Consider the following 23,255-nt stretch of genomic DNA (forward strand, 5'->3'; position numbering starts at 1 on the left):
GGTGCTTTAAAATAAATTATGTCTATTTTTTTCATTATAAAAAGTATACATTTGAAAAAAAGGTTCTTGTAAAACTAGATATTGTATTGTTGCTATAATTTTAGTTTTATGATGACTACTGTTATTTTAAATTTTATTATTCATGGAAACATCAATAACTTCAAAATCTGAATTTATTTTCAGTATAGTAATGATTCATTTTAATCATTTTAAAAATAAAATAAACATGATAGTTAACACATTACTATGTAGCACAATTAAAAGATATAAAAAACAAATGCAATTTTTAAACTAATAGTATGGATTATTAAAAAGCTCAAAATGTTTGAGTTTTAGTATGTGATCAATGTATCAGCATGTGTAAACTTTATTCAGATTTTAGAGTGGAGAGAAAAAGCTAAGATGTTTTCTGTCTGGCAAAACTCATAAAATAATTGCAATTAAATCATGCACATTTAAATTATAAGCTTATTACATAGGAGGTTTATTGAGTACAACTCATCTTTGTGACTGTCCTAAAATATTCATTTTCTCTTTAATTGTAGCTATTGCTGACCACCTCTATTTCTACAGGTGTTTTTCAGTGTGCCTGTTAATGCTTTATTTTATGAATTTGAGTTCATTAGAGAATTATTACTGTTTTTAGGTGCTTTGTACATAATCAGATATAGATTAAAGGATTACTTTGATACTTTATTAGATCATATACATAGTATGTGTGTATATATATATATATATATATATATATATATATATATACAGATATATAATAGTATCTGATCTAAGAAAACTCCGCCTACTGAACTTATGGTTGAATTAGTAACAATTCAAATTGATTGCTTCAATGATATAAAAATAGTTCTGAGCAGAAGCATAGGTCCCAAACCCAGTTCAGACTGATTAACATAAAACACCTTACCTGTGTGTCTATGTGCATGCTCATCAAGTGGGGAAGGAACAACCAGAATGTATGGGAACGTCGTTTCCTCTACTTTTGCAGTACCTGACTTTCATCTCCTTGAATTTGTTGTGGCTAGATCACACCCATACTATTTAGTAAGAAAACCTGAAAACCAAAGGACAGTAACTCAGATCAATAGAGGGACGTATCTATCAACATGCAATTGAAATGGGAAGTGTGGTCAGTGATCTGCATTTGAGTTTCAGAAGCATATGGACACAGACAGGAAGGCAATAGCACTGAATGTCCAAGATGGTCCCCCTGAGCATACTGTGACAAAGTAGAAGAAAACTAAACATAAAATCTATTTTTTAAATTTTGTTATCTACTATATTTAGAGAAAATAACAAGCACTTCAATAGTCAAACTCTCCCATATTTTTGTAAATCAGCTGATGAACATTTGAACTTAGGATTCGTTAATATGCAATAAAATGGTGTCCTCAAATGAGAGTAGAATGGACCTGAGAGTGGGCTGGGTGGAGCAGGGGGGCTCTGGCAGACAATTTCATTGTCGGGTGACTTTTCCATTGTATTTATGGAAATGTCTATGAAAGGAGTTCAAACACACTCAGCATAAAAATGATACCAAGTAGAGGAGGAGACAGCAACTCACAAGTAAACACATATTTTATGTATTGTTTGCATAAGTGCCCCAATTGAAATAAAATACTATATCTGAGTTGGTAATATTGTCAAAAACCAATAGCTTGAAACAACATTACAAAGATATGACTTTAAAAGAAGTTAAGAATATACAATGATTATTTTATAAACATATTATCCTATGTTACTTTAATACTATATATACATAGTTAATCCAATTTGATTGAATGTATACATTAATGGAGGGAAAATAATTCAAATACAAAGGAACTCTCCAGATATTAGTAGGAAAAAATCATATCCATTTAAATACTAGCTATTCACTAATTTGTTTATTAGGTATATAAATCAGGATCAAATGATACTATAAAAATATATTTAGGAGGAAGAAATAATGCTATTAAAAAGTACTATACTCTTTACTGACTAATATAACTATAACTTCACTGTACATCATCTTTACAATAATAATAAAATATAATAAGACAGGACTCTGTAATAGATACTTCACATTTTCTTGTCATCAACCTATAAAAATTGAATTTAGATCATTTTCTTCACATTGGCATTTCAATTCAAATATATTTCAATTAGACAAATGTAGTCTCTGCTTACTTAGTTGGATATTGGTTATGTATAATGCTTACCTTTAATGCCTACATAAAATGGATTGAGTCAGAAGAAACATTATTTAATCTAATTTATATGAGATGATCTCCAACTCTCCACTGCTTTCTGTTTTCAGAAATAAAAATGTCCTTTAAGTATGAACTCTTCTCTCCTCTGAGGATCATCTCTGTTCCCATGTCACCTAACTCAACTATGGGTCTGCCTGTCATTCAAGGAGTATGTTTCAAGGACCAAAACTTATCCTACCACAGTTTGTTCTGTAACATTTCAGAATCTTTTCCTGTTCCATGATCACTGGGAACTATTTACCTTGGGAAGGTCACAACATTTTATTTACCTACTATTTATTATATAAACTGCAATGTTCCTTTAAAAGTTGCAAAGATAAAATTAATTTAAAATGCCTTGAGCTAGAAAAAGTGTAACTTTTCCTAGGACTGTTTGGGTCAGATCTGTCTTTTTTTTTTTTTTTTTTTTTACAAATAAGTGGATTCTTTATTTTTTCAGATTTGTTCTTGCAAAAAGTCTCATCTAGATTCTAATGTATATATAACACCAGTAATAAATTCTCCTAAGTGGATGTAACATATACATATGATTTTTTTTTGAATTTTTTTTGTTTGAATTTTTTTGTGTGTGTGAAAACACCGTACAGAGGGGTTACAATTACATGGGCAAGGTATTTAGTACATTTCTTATCATGTCTGTCTTTATTCTGTGCATTCATGCTTGTCAGGCAGGCTTCCTCTTCCCCAAGCCTGGGGTGAGGCCACTGAACAATTCAGAGGAGCTCTCCCAAGTGGAAACGCATGCAGAATTTGCAGATGCAGCTCATTGTGAAAAGTATAGCTCACCAAACAGGAGCAAGTAAAACATCCATTTTCAGCTGAACTTCCTTGACACCCAGTGAAGATTGTATTTGTATCATTAACCTCTGTCAATTATCAAAATCTAAAATGCAAAATACTAATTAGGATTTATTCCAGTTAGTGATGTCTTTTCCTGTTATAATCACCATAAAATAATAAAAAAATTATCTATAACACCCTTATAACTAAACATATGGGGACAGGGTTTTTAAAAATCCTGTAGGAAAATGTTTGGTCACACAATTTTAGGACAGCTTAGAGATGCAGGAAGGTTATAGGACAATATTTGGTCTACTTTAGAGATGCACAAGTTCAAAGATTAATAAACACACAGACATATTTATGAAGCATCATTTTTTTTACATTGAGCAAAGTAATATAGTGATTTACCAGTTTTGAGTTAGATCAGTTTGTGATGCATTTATTTAACCTCATTAGTAGCAATTAAACATTTTGTGGATTTGAATCCCCTTTTGGATTTAATTTCAGTTGGGTGATGCAACATTCATATGATTATTCTGCATTTATATATTTTCTAGCTAGAATATTTCCAATATTTTCATTGTGATTGATAGGATGATTTGGAAATATTTCTTCTCTTCCTGATATGTTTGAGGACTCCTTTGAACATTCTTCACACAAGACCTTAATTGAATTGCTAAGATTTCAACAGTCTGTATTTTCTTTCATTCTTTTCAAAATGTCATTATTAGAACATAACATTTCATGCACTATTTGAAAAAAAGTTTTTATACCATATTATATATCATATACTTTGATTAAATTCACTCAATCTACTCCGCTGTCTTTTACCCTCTGTTCTTTTTTTATTTTATTGGAAAGGTGATGTACAGAGGAGTTACAATTACATAAGTAAGGTAATGAATACATTTGTTTCTGAACAGTGTTAGCTCCCACCTCGCTTTCTCCCTCTATTCCTTTTAAAAGCAGTTTTAATGGATTTGATTATTGTATGTTCACGTGCCTATTCATTACTTCAATCATATCCACACCCATCTCCTACCCAATCCTTTTACTCTCTTCTCCTAGTTCACCCCTCTAAAACACGCCCATCTCTTACCCAATCCTTTTGCTCTCTTCTCCTAGTTCACCCCCCTAAAGACTCTCAGCATTACATTCTTGTCTTTCATTTTTAAAATATTTATATTCTTAATATCAATATTTCTCTTTCTTGGTCAGGCTAGTCCCTCTTAACACAAATACCCCATATTCTTGCCAGTTAATTGAGTCCAATATATATTTTCTTATATGGATAAGTCATTGGGTAATATATTTCAGATGACTTGCTAAGTCACAAAGAGTGACCTATATATTTTCCTCAATAATTCCAACGAACACTAATAAACTTAAAATACATTGATAATGTTGAGATACTTTTTTGTTTAAGTTTTCATCCTTAGATTACTATGTGTATGTGCATTTGCTTCTACATGTGTGAATATAGAATCTTTTTTTGTTTTTGTTTTTGCTAGACCTGGGGCTTGAACTCAGGACCTGGGCACTGTCCCTGAGCTGCTTGTGCTTAAAGCTAGTACTCTACCACTTGAGCCACAGAACCACTTCTGGCTCTTTCTGTTTATGTGGTACTGAGGAATCAAACCCCGGGCTTCAGGCATGCTAGACAAGCATTCTATCACTAAGCCACATTCACAGCCTCAGAATCAATTTTTTCAAAGCTTCAAATTAGGACCTCCCGCTCTTGCTTAGGTTTATCCTCAAGGCTTACACTCTACCACCTGAGCCATCCCTCCAGTTCCTGCTTTTGGATAGTTAACTGCAGATAAGAATGACATGGATTGGTCTACCCAAGCTGACGGGCAATGCCAATTTTCATACCTCAGCCTCCTGAGTTGTCAGCATTACAAGCCCTAGTCCCATCTCCCAGTCATTTTTTCTTTTCTTTTCTTTTGGTTATTTACTCATTAAAAAATAATCTTTGATTCACAGAAAATGTATATGCCAGATTAAGAATGAATCCCCAGTTTACTCAATGGATATATGAGTTCAGAAAAAAATAGAATCTGAATTGTGAATTATGTTTATTAAATATTGACAAAATAACTGTTGTGAAGCTGTGAAAATAGACAATGGTGAAGTGTTAATAGAATCTAAGGAACAGCCATAAAAATTTCCAGTATTTATTAGATTTTAGAATGTGTCTAAATGACCACACACACTCAGGAAACGGGAGACCAGAAAGATCTAATAACAGGCTGATGAGAACAGGAGGATGACAAGATGGAGGGGTTTCCAGGTATACTGGCAAGACTGCACCTAAAGTAAGATAAGACCTCAAAAGGATTACAGACATGTAGAGAGCTGTGAGAGCCCCCATGGCCAAGGCCAGAAGCTTAGTTAACTAATTAATAAGTGAATGCATAAGTGAACTTTTTTTTACACTTAAGCCAAATCATCTAACATTTTAAATTCTACTTTGCTTCTTAAAATTGAAAACCTGCCATGTTAAAACCTTATTCTTTAGAAATTATTTCCCTTAGGCAGAGCTCATTGAGGATAGATAAAATTTGTCACTCCGTATCCAGCCAGTGAAGTTCAAGATAATATTCACATGAAACAGAGATACATCATAAGCATGAAGCAGTTATCTTTCTGGTCCGTGTAAGACACGATTAAACAATGTCAAATAGTTGAGGAGATCATACTCGATGTAATAATTTTCTCAGTGCTGCAATCACCTCCTTGTTCCTAAGGCTGTATATAAGTGGGTTGAACATGGGGGTCACAATGGTGTAGAAGAGAGAGAGCAATCTGTCAATTCCAGCGGAATGACTGGACTTTGGCCTGAAGTAGGTAATGCTAGCAGATCCATAAAATAAAACCACAACCAGCAGGTGGGAAGAGCAGGTGGAGAAGGCCTTTCCCCGTCCCTGGGCTGTTGGCAATCTCAGAACAGTGGAAATAATTTTGCTATAGGAAGCAAGGATCAACACAAATGGGACCACAGCAAACAACATGATTACTACATAGACAGACAGCTCATGCATAGAGGTGTCCCCACAGGCTAGCTTGATAATGGGAGGCATGTCACAGAAGAAATGGTCAATATGGTTAGAATGACAGAAATTCAGAGAGAATATTTGACAGGTCTGTCCTATCTGGATTGGCATTCCACTGAGCCAGGCCCCTGCTGCCAGCTGAACACACTTCTTTGGGTTCATGACTAGAGGATAGTGGAGAGGGTTGCAGATGGCCACATAGCGGTCATAGGACATCACAGCCAAGAGGAGACACTCAGTAGCTCCCAGGATCAGGAAGAAACCCAACTGGATGGCACATTCCAGTAGAGAAATGGTTCTATCCAGAGTCCACATGCTGACCAGAATCCTAGGCAGAGTGACTGACACATAACAGATTTCCAGAGTTGAAAAATTGGCCAGGAAAAAATACATAGGTTTCTTCAATACAGGGTCCACCGTAGTTAATATGATTATGAGGCTGTTTCCAATTAGGATAATTGTGTAAACTATGGAGAATATGCCAGATAGGAAACCCTGGAAGTTTGGAAGGTCCGAGAATCCCAGCAGGACAAATTGCTTTACCATGGAAACATTATTTTCTGGATGTATCTCTCCATTTTTCATCTCTGGGAATTGTTTCATGGAAACGCAAATCATTTTATTGTTCTCAGCTTTTATTTTCCTGTGCAAAACCCAAGAATGGCACACATATCTGTATTTCTCAATCCCTGTAATAAGAATTAAAACTTCAGATATATTTCAAATATAGTCTTATAACTTCCACTATGCATGAATAACTTCTATGGTATATATTCCTGCTTCTCCTTCATTATACACATTGTTCTATGACAGTGATCAACATTATTTTAAGTTCTGTCATTTGTTTTAAAATCTATCATCTTCAAAACTGGATCTTCTAGTGCATTATGTCATAGTTTCACCCTCCACTATCAAATGTGCTTTCTCTTGTATTAGTGAAAACTTTATTTCCTTGTTCCAGTTAAGATTTCTTAAATAGAATATATATGCATTCATATATATCTGAATTATATATGAATTAATTGAGTTCATTTTTTATTTATGATCTGGCTATTGTATTTACAAAAGTTAATTTGGTTATAATGTTTGTTGTGGTAATTTTATTGTATTCAAATATTGTTCTATTATTTAAGCTAACAAATATTATGGAATGTTTTTCATTTTAAATGTGTTTTAATGTCAGTGTTAGAAGCTATGAAATCAGAAAACAGGTTATTTAGATTTTTCAGAGAAGAGGTAAAAAAAATGATGTTTTCTATTTAGGTAGTTTTGTAAGCCATTCTGCATAAAGTATGAATGCTACTGAATTTCATGTTATTATGAAATGAGGCATCACAGAGAAATTATCTCTCTAAGGGTCCTAAATCATGCATTCCTCATTTAGTTGTCTATTTTTACTAACTTTACTTTTCTCTTCAGTCAGTCATTTTCTCTGGGTGCCTGTTCCTGTAGAAAAGTGTGCTGAGGGAAATCACTATTATTATATTATTTTACTTGTAAAAGCTGACTATAGATTTCTTTGGATTTTCTGTACACTTTGGATACCTTATGCCATGTGTGTCATGAACTTTTATTTAACAAATCAACATTTGTTTCATTAGGATAATCCCAACTCTATGATTGGATTTGAATCCAACTGCAGAGCACAGCCTAGCCCCAGGTTATGTTTTATCTGGGTGGCTGTATTGTTTGTAAGTAGATGGTGGGGAGTAAGGAAGAGAGAGAACCATTGCAGCTTCTTTTGTAGCAACCAACTCTATTCTAATTGTTTTTGGTGTGGGCTACAGCACATCTGTATTATGGAGGATAGTATGTGAAATCTAAAAGAGAATAACTCAATAGAGGAAGGTGAGTCACCTATAACCACATTCTAAAACTGGTAAATCAGTGATTCCCACATGAACTTCTGAAGCATATTGACATGAACACAAGGAGGGAGAAGCAACACTGAACAAGGAATACAGTTATTCTACAGATTTTCTTTGAATAAATAGGAAAGTTAAATACAAGTTTATCTGGTCATCTTTAAATCTAGGAAGAAAAAATAATACCTGATGTATTTGTGGTCTCTCTGAATTGTGCAAATGTATTCATTAATATGCAATGTTAAAAACTGTCAAATGCAGTACAATGATGTCCCCAAGCAAAAAGAAATTGGATATGTGTTCTGAGGGGTCAGGGTAGGGGAAGACTGGATTCAGACAAGTTAGTGCACTCTAAGAGCAAGTTCGTTAATAGTAAGGTCTGGCTTGCAGTATGTTTGGGTTGAATGTAGAAATGATATTCTACTTTTAATTTAAAAATAGCTTAAGCAAGGATTATTGATTATTAAAATGATAAATTAATTAGAAGGAAGTTTATCTTGATTTTAGCATCATATTATTCAAACCTTTATAAAATCATCACATGTACCTCAAAAATAAGCACAATATATATGCACTATGGAAAATACAAAGCAAAAAGAAGTAATAAGTGCCATTGTAATACAAAAGAATATGTTGTATTTATTTATAACATAACCAGAAATTAGCTATTGCTGAAGTCTGTAAACTATGAGTACAAATTAATACTACAAAATATTTTTCAATATATCATTCCGACTACATACATGTCGTTTCATTCTCATATTCATTCTAACATAACCCAATCAATCACGAGAGTAAGCCAGGAATAATTATCAAGACTCCAAAATCCCTTGGACAGAATGCAAACCTATTTCAATAATATTCCTTCACTAGTTTTTTCATTATTCATACACAATTGTGTTTTAATGAGATAGTCACCAGACAATCCTTGTGTACATGTAATTATTTTTTAAGAATATAATTATTTCATTAATGCCAACATTTAGATGTAGATTAATATAATGTTAATAATCTCTAATTTGTGTCTTACATTATAAAGAATTTTACATTTGTTCTTTTCAATTTAAATTTAGAGAATTAGAAAGTTTATCTGAATCAATGTATTTACCAAAATCTAAACTAGGATTTCTTAGTTTTTCATATTGAGATAGTAATTTTTGTTACTGCAGAGACAGACACTTCTAAATGTATATTTCTGATATACACTAGTCCATACTTTCATGGATTCAGCTTACAGGCAATATTTACCTTTGCTGTTTATGTTTACGTGTGAATGGAGAGAGAAAGGAGGAATACTTGCATGGTTGTATACTTCACTTAGTTAGAAAGAAAAGGCATCTTGCTCTCAACAGCATTCCATTCTCAGAACTAATATTGTTCTTTAAGTACTAACTGCTCTCTTCTCTGGGGGCCAACTGCTTTCACAGGTAGCATTCTAATTAAACCATTCTGCCAACCACTTCAAGTATCTGTGCCCAGCCACACTGAAAAACCTAACTGGCCACATATGTGTTTCGAAAATTTTCAAATTCTCTTCCTTTGTATGATCCCAAAGACATAGAAGCCTTCAAGATGTCACATTAGAGTTGCATACTATTCATGTCATTAAGTAGTATGTATGCTCTTTGAAAGGGTACCAACAAGGAAATAAACTTAAGCTGGAGATAATTTTATTGTTCTGCTACTGGAAATGGAGACATCAGAGTTCTAGGTTGCTGGGGAAGTTCTTTGACATATGTAGCGTGAGACCTCTTTCTCCACACTGACACTGACCCGTGGGCCTCACTGTCTCCCACATACTCTATGACAGAGTGATGCACAATCTTCTCACTTACTCCTCAGGGATAAAATGAACACTTGCACAATTCACATCCAAGAGCTCACTGCTGGAATACAAGCTAGAAAATCAACATCCATGAGAACAACTAAGTTTCTTCCTGTCATAAATGACTGGTAATTTGTGAAAATCTGTAATTCCAAGGGAATCATATGTACTGCCAGTAATCAGCTTATGTTAGTGGTGTGTCCTTTCCTATTATAAAATTTTAATTAATATTATATGTATATATCTGTAACAAATATATATATGTATATATATACATATATATATATATATATATATATATATATATATATATATACACTAGATACAGACACAATATATAATAGAGGAAATTGTTCAACTGTTTGGAGAGTCAAGAAGAGATTTATGGAATTTAGAAAACTAGTGAACACATAGACATTCATAGCTTAGAACATTGAAAACTATCAAGATTCAAATATAATACATTTCTTCACTAACAGGTATAGCATTTTATGGCATATTCTAGTTCATCATCAATGTAGCTATTACAATATGATGCACTGAGTCATTTGCAATTGAATTTGAATTTCATGGGATGACTAGTGTCAATTTGGGGTGTTAATCCATTTTATATATTTATGAACTTGTTTACTTACTCTGATATGTATGTGGTGTGTGTGTGTGTGTGTGTGTGTGTGTGTGTGTGTGTGTGTGTGTGTGTGTGTATGTGTATGCTCACATGCATGTGCTTTGGACAGGGGTCCAGTATGTACCCGGGTAGCCTACACCTTGTTCGGTCTTGTAATCACATAGTCACCTGTATTTAATTATTTATCTGCATTCATTAATTACATTTTGCTCTTTTATTTTTGGTGTATTGGGATTGAAGTTGGCCTGCATGCTGTCACTGAGCTTTTTGTGCTCAAGGCTAGCACTCTACCACTTTTAGCCACAGTTTTACTTCTAGTTCTCTGGTGGTTAAATGGAGAATAGAGATTCATGGATTTCCAGCCCAGGCTAGCTTTGAACCATAATTCTCAGATCTCAGCCTCCTGAGTAGCTAAGATTTCAGGGATGAGCCACCAGTACATGGCTAAATTTTCCTTGTCTTGATATTAAGCTTTACGTATTCTTTGAGTTATCAACAAAATGCCTTGTTTTACAGCATTGGTGTTTGAACTCAAGGCCTTGCACTTGCTAGGCAGGAGCTCTACAGGGAGCCATTGAGATCATTGCTTTCCTAGATTTAACTAGACAGTATTTCCATTTCTTTTGGTGTCTTTTGATAAATGTAAAAGAAGGCGATTTTGCAATGTTTTCATTTATGTGTATAATATATTTTGAACAAATTCAGCCACTCTATTATTGCTCTATATTTTCTACTTCCTTTATTTTCAGACCATTAAAAATGGTCTGAAAAAAATATTAATATGTGCCATTTTCATACATTTCTATAAATCACTTCAATCATATCATATTTACCTTGTGCATTTGCCCCTCTACCATTTCTCATTCACAAATACACCTAATTTTAAACATGTACAGTTCAGCTTACTTTTTTAATTTTTAATGTTTTTATTGTGAAAATACTGTACAGAGGGGTTACAGTTACATAAGCAAGGTAATGGGTACATTTTTTTATCAAACATTGTTGCCTCCTCCTTTGTTTCTCCCCTACCCTCCTTCTCTCCCACCTCTACAATTACACTTTGGCGCTGGGTGGGGGAGGGGAGGGGGAGGGGGAAGGGATGGGAAGGGGAAACAAAGGAGGCAGCAACAATGCTTGATAAGAAATGTACTCATTACCTTGCCCATGTAATTGTAACCCCTCTGTACAGTATTTTCACAATAAAAATAAAATATAAAAAAAAGAATAAGAAATTCTGTGCTTCTAATGCCAAGCAGGATGACAATAGGAAATAATATTGCAACATTCTTCTACAACACATACTTCTGAATCTATTCACCATCAAGATAGATGCTTGAGATAAGTTTACACTGCTTTTAGTATTGCACAGGGCACACACATGCCAAAATGTTAAATGGTACTCTATAAATATGCACAATATTTAAGATAGTGTTAAAATATAAAGAATGATATAGAACCATTTTTACCTTTTTTTTTTTGGTCAAAGAACACCTTCACCAACTTCCTAACACAGCCACAAATTAGAACCTAATAATATTATTGCTACCAGATGATCTAAATTTAAATAATAGTCAAAATAGTACAGTGTATTTATATTAGTTTTAAATTAATACTTTGCATAGATCCTTCCACTCCCATTAAAATGTAGTTCAGGAATCATTAGTCAAATATAAAATATAAAATTAGCTGAACAGTATAATTACTAATAAAATCACAATTGTCTAAAGTTCATCGTTATCCTTTCTTTCTTTCTTTCTTTCTTTCTTTCTTTCTTTCTTTCTTTCTTGTCAATAAATGTCTATAGCCTAATTCTTCATATTTTGCAACTAATTCCCAGTTGTGTTTTATAATTACTTATAGTAAAGCTGATAGAACTCTTCTTGCTTTGTTGAATTAAATATGATCTGTGCTAGAGAATCATGCTTGTGTTGATGAGAAGAAGGTATATTATTTAGGTATGTGGATAAAATGTTGTGCAAATATCAGTTGAATCAATATGATGTGCAATATTGTTTACTTTAGAACAGGACTAAATTCATGTACTATTGATGTGAATGCATTTGATGCAACCATTATGTAAAAGATTACAGAACTTTCTCCCCAAACTGTACAATATAGTGCACTCTTATTCTCCCAACATTCAAAGGGTAGAAGCTGAGAATACTTTTGTGGTAATAAGTGTTGAGCACAAGGTTTTATGCTTCCTAGATAGTTGTTCTGTGAATGGAAATTTTATGTTCTAGAGTAGGATCATTGTGGTATGGAATAATAATTATTTTGCAGTAGTCAGAGGAAAGAAATGTTTTGAATGTCCTGAAGAAGAAAAGCTTATGACAACTTCCCTGATCAGAACTAAGCATAAGGTTGTGTTGGAATGCCTAACATTACTGGATAATAATGTTCAAGTGCTACATGTCTATTGAAATAAAGAAATAAATTTAAACCATTGTTACATCAGTTCAACGTGATTAATTTTAATGGCTTAATGTGATCTCTGGAGAATATAGTTGTAATATTCCTTGGGGTTCTTGTTCCCAAGGTTGTAGCACTAGAAATAAGAGAACATGCATCACTCCCAACCAGAAGAGATCGTGAATTTCACAACAGAAGGTTTGTTATGAGCTTCAAAAGGATGATTGTTTTTACTCTCAGTCAGGAATATAGTCTGTGAAGGAGATAGCTAACTTTAGAATTAGACTGTTGTCAAGAAATAGAAAATGTTTCTGTTCCCATCTTTCCTGTTTTAAATATTCCTTGCTTTACAAGTTTCTCTAAATATATTTTGTCTGTGCTTTTTCTTGATACCACATTCTTGTTTCACTCTGTGAAATTTCCAATGCTGTTAGATTATGTCCTTCATGTTTAAAGTCTCTATAGCAATATTTCCTAATTGAAAATGTGAACTTAAGAAAGGAAACCTGTAAGTAAGCAGACCAAGTTGGAAGGCCAGAAATTGGTGGTTTGAGAAATAATAAAAGACTAGAGGTCTGAAAATCAGTGCTTTAGACACAGAAGTATAAGTTCTTCTATAATCTATGCGCAAATATTTCTCTAGTTTCAATTTTCAGCACTATATATTAGGAAGTAAGCTATAATGTGTTCATTGTACTTACTTCTAATTTTATTGTTCCAGTTTGGAGAAATAGATAAAAGGGGGAAAACACTCAAGCTGAAGAGCAACCTTTATGGGAAAAAATTGTTTCATTTTGGAATAAGATTGACAGAGCCATAAGATAGAAGAGAGAAAAGCACATTAAATGCTTCATATGTAATTGCAAATAAGGCAAATATTGGTTTATGATTCATTCAGGTACCTGAATGAATACAATTAAAAACCATTAATTTGGCTAGAAATTGCTGATTTTTAAATGATTTATTAGGCTATTATATTGTTATCACATTTGGGTAGAATTGTAAAAATTAATGTTGTAAAATGAGAAACAAAAATATATGAGGAGAATTAACTTGCAATATAATGCAAACAATAATCACATTCTAATTTGGCCAGTTCTGGGGTTTCACTCAGGGCCTGGGTACTGACCCTGATCTTCTTTTGCTCAAAGCTAGCACTCTACCACTTGAGCCACAACACCACTTCCAGCTTTTTCTGTTTATGTGGTACTGAGGAATAGAACCCAGGGTTTCAGGCATGCTAGGCAAGCACTCTACCACTAAGCCACATTTCCAGCCCCAATAATCCCATTCTTACATTTGCAAATATTAAAAAGAATACTTGACAACAGAAAAAATAAGTTGGAAATTAGAATGCTCTTGTGAAATTGATATTTAACAATATAACAACAAAACCCTTCGAGATTCTGTTTAAGCTAGCCATAGGGCATGAACCAAGGTTCTTGTTGGCCTCATTCTTTATGGTTTATTTCAGGAGCAACTATTTTGTTCTGACAAGAAGTAATCATGCATCTATCACAGAGAAATAACAGTAAAGCTATTTTCACCCTGATGGGTTTCTCAGATTACCCAAAACTGCAAATCCCACTTTTTCTGATGTTTCTAGCCATCTACAGCATCACTGTGATAGGGAATATTGGCATGATACAAATAATCAGAATGAACCCCAAGCTGCACACCCCCATGTACTTTTTTCTCAGCCACCTCTCATTTGTGGATTTTTGCTATTCCTCCACCATCACTCCCAAGATGATAGTGAACTTATATGTAAAAGACAGAAGCATTTCTTTCTCAGAATGCATAGTACAATACTTTTTCTTCTGTGCATTTGCTGTCACTGAAGCGTTTCTCTTAGCAGCGATGTCTTATGACCGCCTGGTGGCCATCTGCCACCCTCTGCTCTTCAAGGTCATCATGTCACAGAAACTCTGCCCAGCGCTGGTGGTAGGATCCTATGCCTGGGGTGATGCCTGCTCTTTGATTTTTACCTGCTCTGCGCTACAACTCTGTTTTCCTGATTTCAGCACCATCGATCACTTTTTCTGTGAGTTCTCCTCGCTGCTCTCCCTCTCTTGCTCTGATACTGCTGTCAGTCAGTTACTGCTTTTCATTTTCGCCACCATTAATGCTGTCAGCACGCTGCTCATCATTCTCCTGTCTTACCTATTTATTCTTGTCACCATCCTCAAGATGCGTTCAGCCAGTGGGCGTCGCAAAGCTTTCTCCACCTGCGCTTCGCACCTGACTGCCATCACCATCTTCCATGGCACCATCCTGTTCCTCTACTGTGTGCCCAACTCCAAAAACTCCAAACTCACTGTCAAAGTGGCCTCCGTGTTTTACACGGTGGTGATCCCCATGTTGAACCCTCTGATCTACAGTCTCAGAAACAAGGATGTGAAGGATACTTTGAAGAAAATGTTGGCTGTTAAAATATTTTCTTGAACAATATATGAGAGGTGTGTTTGTCCCCAATATAATGAATACATTTCATAAAGTTTGACATTAAAGTAATATGACTGGGTTTATTCCATATATTAGCTATGGTAAACAATACTGCAATGAACATGGTTGTGCTGGTAGCTATAGTGGTCTTGTTTGTGTTCTATTGGATAAATGCCCAGGAGTGGAATTGATGGGTTATGGGGAAGCTCTGTGTTTGATCTTTTGAGGAATCTCCATACTGTTTTCCAGGATGGTTGAACAACTTTACATTCCCACCAAAGCCCCTCAGTGGACAAATGAATCAAAAAAGTGTGATATGTGTACATATATATGTATACATATATGTCTATATCTATATATATATTCATATATTTTCCATCAGAAAGAATATTATACCATTTGTAGGAAAATGGGAAGAAGTGGAAAGAATTATATCAAGCAAGCCACAACTGAGAAACATAGGTTCTCTCATTTGTTTTAACTAGACTGTGTATATAAATCTAAATATAAACACACTTGGTCATGATAAATTATACAGAACTCTAGATATTCAAACAGTTTGGCAAAAGAAGGTTATTTTTAGGAGAGTATCACAAAGGTTAAATAGATACTATATTCATATGATCATATAAATCATATTTCATATGAATCATATACTAAATGAACTCCAATAAATGGGAACATGAGGTTTTGTGTTACTGGCTTTCCATTTTTTCTTCTTTGTCAACGTTTTTGTTCTCTATACTTCTGTCTTGCATGTAAGTTTATCTATTTGAGGAACACAGAAATGGTGGGACAGAAGTTGAATAAATACAGCAGTGATACTCACTATTCATAATGTTGAAAATTAACTGTACAAATTGGGAGAGGGTCAGTAAGAGAAAAACAGAGACAGCAAGGTTAGGGGTGACACTGTTTACCTGACTTATATAACTGTAGCCCCTTTGTAAATCACTTTTCAATAACAATAAAAATAAAATAATAGAACTGCTTTAAAATGGACCTCTAATGGATATTTTTAAGCATATATAAATCTTGATTTTTGTTTTACTTGAAGGCTTTTAAAAAATATGTGTATAATAGTCCTGTGGTGTATCCTCAGAATTGGGCACTGCCCTGAATAAGGTTTTGCTCAAAGACAGCACTTGAGCCACAGCTCTAGCTCTAACTTATTGGTAGACAATTGAAGATAAGCATTTCACTGACGTTCCTACCTGGGATGACTTCATAAAAAACACCTATCCTCAGACTTTAGCCTCTTGAGGAGCTGGAGTTATATGGATTATTCAAGTGCACCTGGTTTTGAAGACTTTTATTATAAATAGCTTGCATTTTAAATACTTTGTCTATAAAACTGAGATGAGTGTATATTTCAGAATCTGACCTTCAAAGCTGAACATACAAATTATGTACAATGCTTTGTATAACACTACAGATTTCAATATTTAGCTCTCATAAGGTGTCTGAATTCATTGAGGCTCTCAATAGTTATGAATTTTTGTCAGAAGACAACAAATTTCTGTTCAAATAAATCATGATTTTTGCTTTGAATAATGCAAGATGAGTACTGACCTTCAGAAAACAAAGGAAGTAATAATACATGCTCCTATTTGCAAGTAGAGAAAGTTTACATTCAACACAGGATTTTAGAAGTGTGCTTTCATCTGAAAACAAAAGTATGTGAACTTGGAATGAAGAATAGAAAGATTGGAATTTGTGGAGGTACATTTCAGTGAGAAGAGAGGTTTCTTACAGCTAAAAAAAATAAAATCATGATGGTAATAAATACTGAGTCAAAAGTCCAACAAAGTTTTTATTTTGCAGTATGATTAAATTTTCATTTGTTTGTTTTTGTGTTTGTGAGCATATGTTTATATATGTACACACACACACACACACACACACACACACACACACACACACACACACACATATATATATATATACACACACACACACATACATTTCTTGGTATGGGTTTCAGTCTGAATAAGATACAGATTATACTTTGAATGTGTTTTTAAAGGAACACCTAATGACCATTGGTGACAATTGATTGATTCAAGCCATTTTGTCAACCTCTTCTATGTTTTACACTGCCGTCTATTCATGAAAACATTAGGTATGTCATGGAAAACATGTTTTGCAGAACTTGGTAATAAACTCTAAAACTTCTCATTTACCTTAAAAGAAAAATGAGCTGAGTTGTCTTAAAAGTTGCAAGATAATTGATTGCCTACAGCAATATATTCAAAATGATTCTTATTCATCATGGCCAATTACATGTACCAATTTTCACTTCAGTAACTCAATTTTGCTGGAAGATCTTGTCTACTATTTTAATATTCATTACACAGTATTACCAGATAAATCAATATGGTATAGTAAGTAAATAATTTTCCCTATATACTTTGTTCTATGCTGGTACTGGAGCTTGAACTAAGAGTCTGGGCACTGTTCCTTAGGTTTTCTATTGAATAATGGCACTCTACTACTTGAACCATGCCTCTACTTTTAGCTTTTTCTGATTAACTAAAGATAGGAGTCTTAAGAGCTTTCCTGCCCAGGGTGACTTTGAACCTCAATCCTCAGATCTCAGGCTTCTGTGTAGCTAGGTTGACAGGTGTGAGCCATCAGTGCATGGCTAGTTTCCTGTATTTTGGTAAAAACAGAAAGAGTATAACAAAGTGAATAATTATATAAAGGCTCAATAAAATTGTTTGCAAGATCATATTATCTTAGACTTACGGTCATAATTAAAATGTTTATTTCAAGTATATTTTAGATGATAGATTAATTAAATAATTAGTCCATTTAGAAAATATATAATAGTAACAAATCTTCCACAAATCTTTCTTTAAGGGAATGATTTCTTCTATTTTATCAATTTCTTACAAGGCACACATTCAGCCTAGAGTTTTCTTTAGAATTTGGAAATTATTGAACTTAATCTTTTTTTTTTGTTGGTCATGGGGCTTGAACTCTGGTCTGGGGCCCTGTCCCTTAGCTCTTCAGCTCAAGGTAGCATTCTACCACTTGAGCCACAGCACCTCTTCTGACTTTTTATGCTTATGTGGTGGTGAGGAATTGTACCCAGGGCCTCATGCATGCAAGACAAGCACTCTACTACTGACACACCATCTCAGCCCTTTAATCTTAAATTTAACCAATGATTAGCACTTTCTCTATATTAAGTAATATATGTTTAATTCTATGAAGTTGAGAGAATTTTATGTTCACATATTTTAATAAATGTCATAATACATTCAATTTTAATCTAAGAAAACATAGGACCACATGTTTCAGTAATATAAAGTCACTAAATTATTCTTGGTAGAATGTAGCCAATCATGTAAGACCCAGTGTTCTGTTTCCTAATGAATGTGTTATAATTCAGAGACTCTAAATATTTACGCAGTGAGACCAAAGGAGAATATTCTTAGGAAAGGATCACAAAGGTTCAATAGCTATGTGCATATGATCATATAAAATGACATTGATGGAAATAAACTCTAAGAATTGGAAACATGAGGCTTCCTATTTTGCTTAATGTGTTATTATTGTTGTTATTTTTATGCTTTTGTCATTGTTTTTGATTTCTGTAATTTTTGTCTTGTATGTAAGTTTATCTGCCTTGGGAATGGGAAGGGTAAGCACAGAAATGGTGGAACAAAGGGTGAACTAATCAACAGTGAAACTGACTAGACCCTAGAAACTCACTAGACACTATGTTGGAAATGGGAGGACAGTTGGGAGGGAAACAATTGGAGCAAAGGAGGGAAGAAGCGATATTTTTCAAAAAGAAATATTCTCATTACCTGGCCTACATAATTGTAACCCTTCTGTAAATCATCTTTACAATAAGCTTTTTTAAGATTCTCTTACTTCTATGTAGTTTGTGATTAATTTTAACATTCTTCAAAATTCTTCATGTCCCTTTCAATTAATATTAAAGAACTATATTTCCAAGTACCTATTATGATGTGTAAAATATTTCATAGTAGATTTAAGTAACCAACAATATAGTTCTCACTGTATAATTAACTTAAATAAATGAGAACATTTAAAATTGCTAGCTCTTCATTTTCCTTGACCTGTAACAAATAAAAATTTCATCTCCCCAAATATTTTATCTCTAGTATTCCAATATAAGTACTCATAACTACAATCTTGCCTCTTTGCATTGCCTCTATGTCTCAAAGACTCTAAATGTAACAAGTCCCTACATTTTATTCATTCCATAATCATTTAACTTGGAAATTCCATACCTGAACACTTATGCCAGATTCAACTTTCTCATGCATTGTATTTTGTAAAAAAAAAAAGTGTGTACCTTTGTTCATCATGTAGTTATTACAGATATGTATTCTTCTACTATAAAATTTTCATGTGTGTTAGGTGATGATACTGGGGCTTGAAGTCAGGGGCTGAGTGCTGTTCTTTACTTTTAATTTTTTATAACTCAAAGCCAGCCCTGTACCACTTGAGCTACACCTCTTCTTTCAAAGTTTTGCTAACTAGAGATAAGAGTCTGACTTTCTATCCCATCTGTGTTTGCACTGTAATCTTCATATTTCAGCCTTCTGAGTAAGTAGGATTATAGTCATGAGCCAACAGGACTAGTCAATTTAAAAATTGTTATTACAAGAGGCCATCATTAACCTGTCTGTATTGATCACTGATTTTAGATTTGGGGAAATTAGCACTTGGAGTTGAAGATTATTACAAGTGAAGATTGCTAATAGAAAATTAAACTGCTGATGATGCACTTGGTGATTCAGCTAGAAATGGACAGTATTCCAACATGGTATGTTCTCATGACTCATTGCACATGAAATTGTGCATGCTGCTTCTCGTTGTATTCCTGCAGAGGTATAGGGGATCAGACCTGTCTATTCCTGCACACACATCCCCACTCTCTTCCTGGAAGCAGATGAGGCCAGGGGGCTGGGAGGATATGAGAAGGAAGACTCATATGGAGGAGTCAGAACCAACCGAGCTGCCTGAGAACTCTGTTTCGATTTTCAATGACAGGAAAATTAAATTCTATCCAGTTAATCACAATCAATATTTCCATTATTTACTTACATGTTAAGTAATATATACTCATAATGTTTTCAAGGCACATATTTAAATGATCAAAAAGAAGTAGAAAAGAGGTTGAAATTTTCTAGTTGAAATAGTAAGCTGGGTTTTTTTTTTTTTTTTGTTTTTGTTTTTTTTTGGTAGCAAACTCCTTGAGTGGCAGGCAGAATGGTTTAGTTCAATTAAAAAGTTGTGTGGGAAAATGTGTAATCCCTAGGGTGGACAATAGGCAGTATTAAAAGGATATTTTTAGGTTTGGCATTAGAATATATTTGAAAAGTTAACCTTTTTTTCCAAATAAATAAAATCATCAAATCTTAAAAAAATCTACTTTGCCTTTTCTTCTAAGTTTCATTCAACCATTAATGGTGAGTCTCAGGTATAACTTTAAATATATACTTAAGAAATTCATTTCTCTAATGCATATTTATTTTTGCAAATACTTTTATGTTTAGCATTAATAATATTTGATACCAGAAAATATTAACATTTATTAAGTGATTATTTAGTCTTGAGTGCCTATTTATGTATTCTGTATATGTATTTCACATATAACAAAACCATCTCATAAAAGCAGAATTTTATATAGATGATCACAATGATAATAAATGTTACTTAAATGGGCTTGAATTCTAACCTCCTAATATTAAATGTTTCTATTATCGTACTTGTGTTAGTCTCTAGAATTTAAATTAAATTGGAATGAATGAATTAGGATTAAAGTATGGAGGGTAGTAAATTGGAAGAGTAATTGTTGTGTAATCTTTGTATAAAATTACATTCTAATAATGCCACTTTTAGATACTGATTTGTGGCAAATTATAAAATCACATTTGCTCATTTTAGTCAGGGAATCTATTTCACCTTTTCTCTTATTGTTTATAATTACCAGTTACAAAGAACTTGTGCAAATAATGAGACTATCCTGGGATGCATTGATATATATATATATATATATGTATATATATATATATATATATATATTTGATTTATAGATAGATAGATAGATAGATAGATAGATAGATAGATAGATACATTTGCACAATGCTAAAGTCAGTGTAAAGTTGCCTCCTCAAACATTTACCATTTGTTTATCAACATATATATTCAAAGTTTTCTTTTGAAAAGGACAGTAAAATATAATAACCTGCAGCACAATGGCAGACTAATGCTTCTTGCTTGTAACTAACCAGAGCTTAGTAGCCACTACCCTACCACCCTCCGTCCTAGAGTCTCCCTAGCTTTTATTCAGAACCACTCAACTTTCAGTACTGTGACATCATGCTACTACATCTCTACACTCTGTAAAACCAATTCCAATTGATGGATTACAAAATCATGAATTTTGAATAGTTTAAGATAGTTATTGTTTTGTATATAATATTATAAGTGACAAATTATATTTTGCAGTCCTAGCAAACCTGTGATTTCCATTTTTGTGCACACTGTAATTACCTCTCTATTTGTGTCTAAACACTTTCATAGCCAACATCTTGCTTAATATATAGACTTACCAGTTCTTTGTACGTGGTCATGCATTCCTTTCCTCTTAGTGAATTGACTCAACACAGAATGGGGCAGTGATCTACCTCATATCAAAACAGTGAGATAAAAGGCTAACTCGGGCTGGGAAGGTGGCTCAGTGGTAGAGCGCTTGCCTTGCATGCCTGAGACCCTGGGTTCGATTCCTCAGCACCACATAAGCAAAAAGATAAAAAGCCAGAAGTGGCACTGTGGCTCAAAAAAAAAAAAAAGAAAGAAAGGCTAACTCAGAAAAAAGTGAAGGAAAATACCATAACCATTGCCTGTCCCCACTCCTACTGCTTGTGTGATGAATCTGCACAATGATAAACAGGTGAGACAAATTGAATCCATAACTAGAGCTTGGGTTCTGAACATGTTTCTAACATAATTTGTCCCATGCCAATAAAAGAACAAATTGAATTTTTAGCCCTTAATTTAGTTTATCTGGTTTTATGGCCCAATATGGTGTATGTTTCACAAAGCTATAGAGACTACCAAAAGAAATTTATAATCTAGTTCTAAAGACCAGTAATAGTAACGATGAAAAACAATAACCACATGTGCATGAATATGCATACATAAAAAGTAAATAAATGAACTCAGCCACAAAGTAAATACATAGTGATTTAGGTCAATCATACATATTAAGTTGTGGTTGGTGCTCCATTTATATAATAAGCCTGTATTTTGTATGTAAATTTTCTGGTTAAAACTGTGTTCTGAAATTTCCTAGACAGAAAACTGCTTTCTACTACAGTATCAGGAAATAATATTTTTGTCTACTTACTTAAACTTGCACACTTGTACACTTGTCTACTTACTTAAACAAACACAATGTAAATAATAAAGTCCAAAACATTTGATAGTTTAATGATATTTATTTTTCTTAATATACATTAATTGGACAATGATGTTCATTTTTGTTTCTATATATGCATATAATATACTTTGATCAACATTACCCACTTTATTAATCTTTTTATGATAATTACATAGCCCTATACAGCACACATGACCAAAAATTAAGAAACACTATATGAAGACCATAGCTTAAATGTTAAAAAAAACTTTCCTGAGTTTATTTAAAATGGTATATAATGTATTCACTTGAGTAGTGAAATAAATTTTTATTTAAATATAATAAAACATAGATTTGTGAGTTGAAGTCAATCATAACAGCATAAAGAAAACAACGATAAGCCAGACCTTAGTAATCCTGTAATCCTACCTATTCAGGAGGCTGATATCTGAGGATCTTGGTTCAAAGCCAGCTCAAACAGAAAAATCTCTGAGATTCATATCTCCAGATAACTACCAAAGAAAAAGCCAGAAATGGATAAAGGACTCAAGTAGTAGAGTCCTAGTATT

General features: G+C 33.5%; 2 protein-coding genes across 2 annotated transcripts; one reads left to right on the forward strand and one right to left on the reverse strand.

Annotated features, from left to right (window-relative positions):
- Positions 1-5,743: 5,743 nt before the first annotated feature.
- Positions 5,744-6,691, reverse strand: LOC138833651 (olfactory receptor 10AG1-like). Its single transcript, XM_070031935.1, has one exon. The coding sequence runs from the start codon at positions 6,686-6,688 to the stop codon at positions 5,744-5,746; it is 945 nt and encodes a 314-aa protein (XP_069888036.1). The 5' UTR covers positions 6,689-6,691.
- Positions 6,692-14,339: 7,648 nt separating this feature from the next.
- Positions 14,340-15,278, forward strand: LOC138833652 (olfactory receptor 5D18-like). The gene has a single exon (XM_070031936.1). It carries the CDS (start codon positions 14,340-14,342, stop codon positions 15,276-15,278), a length of 939 nt encoding a protein of 312 aa, XP_069888037.1.
- Positions 15,279-23,255: the final 7,977 nt, after the last annotated feature.

This window comes from Dipodomys merriami, unplaced genomic scaffold, assembly GCF_024711535.1.
Source record: "Dipodomys merriami isolate MVZ:Mamm:240054 unplaced genomic scaffold, mDipMer1.0.p SCAF_21, whole genome shotgun sequence".
NCBI lineage: Eukaryota > Metazoa > Chordata > Mammalia > Rodentia > Heteromyidae > Dipodomys > Dipodomys merriami.

Bases quoted from the DNA above. Each gene is read 5' to 3' on its own strand.
- LOC138833651 (XM_070031935.1), bottom strand. From the start codon at position 6,688: ATGAAAAATGGAGAGATACATCCAGAAAATAATGTTTCCATGGTAAAG.
- LOC138833652 (XM_070031936.1), top strand. From the start codon at position 14,340: ATGCATCTATCACAGAGAAATAACAGTAAAGCTATTTTCACCCTGATG.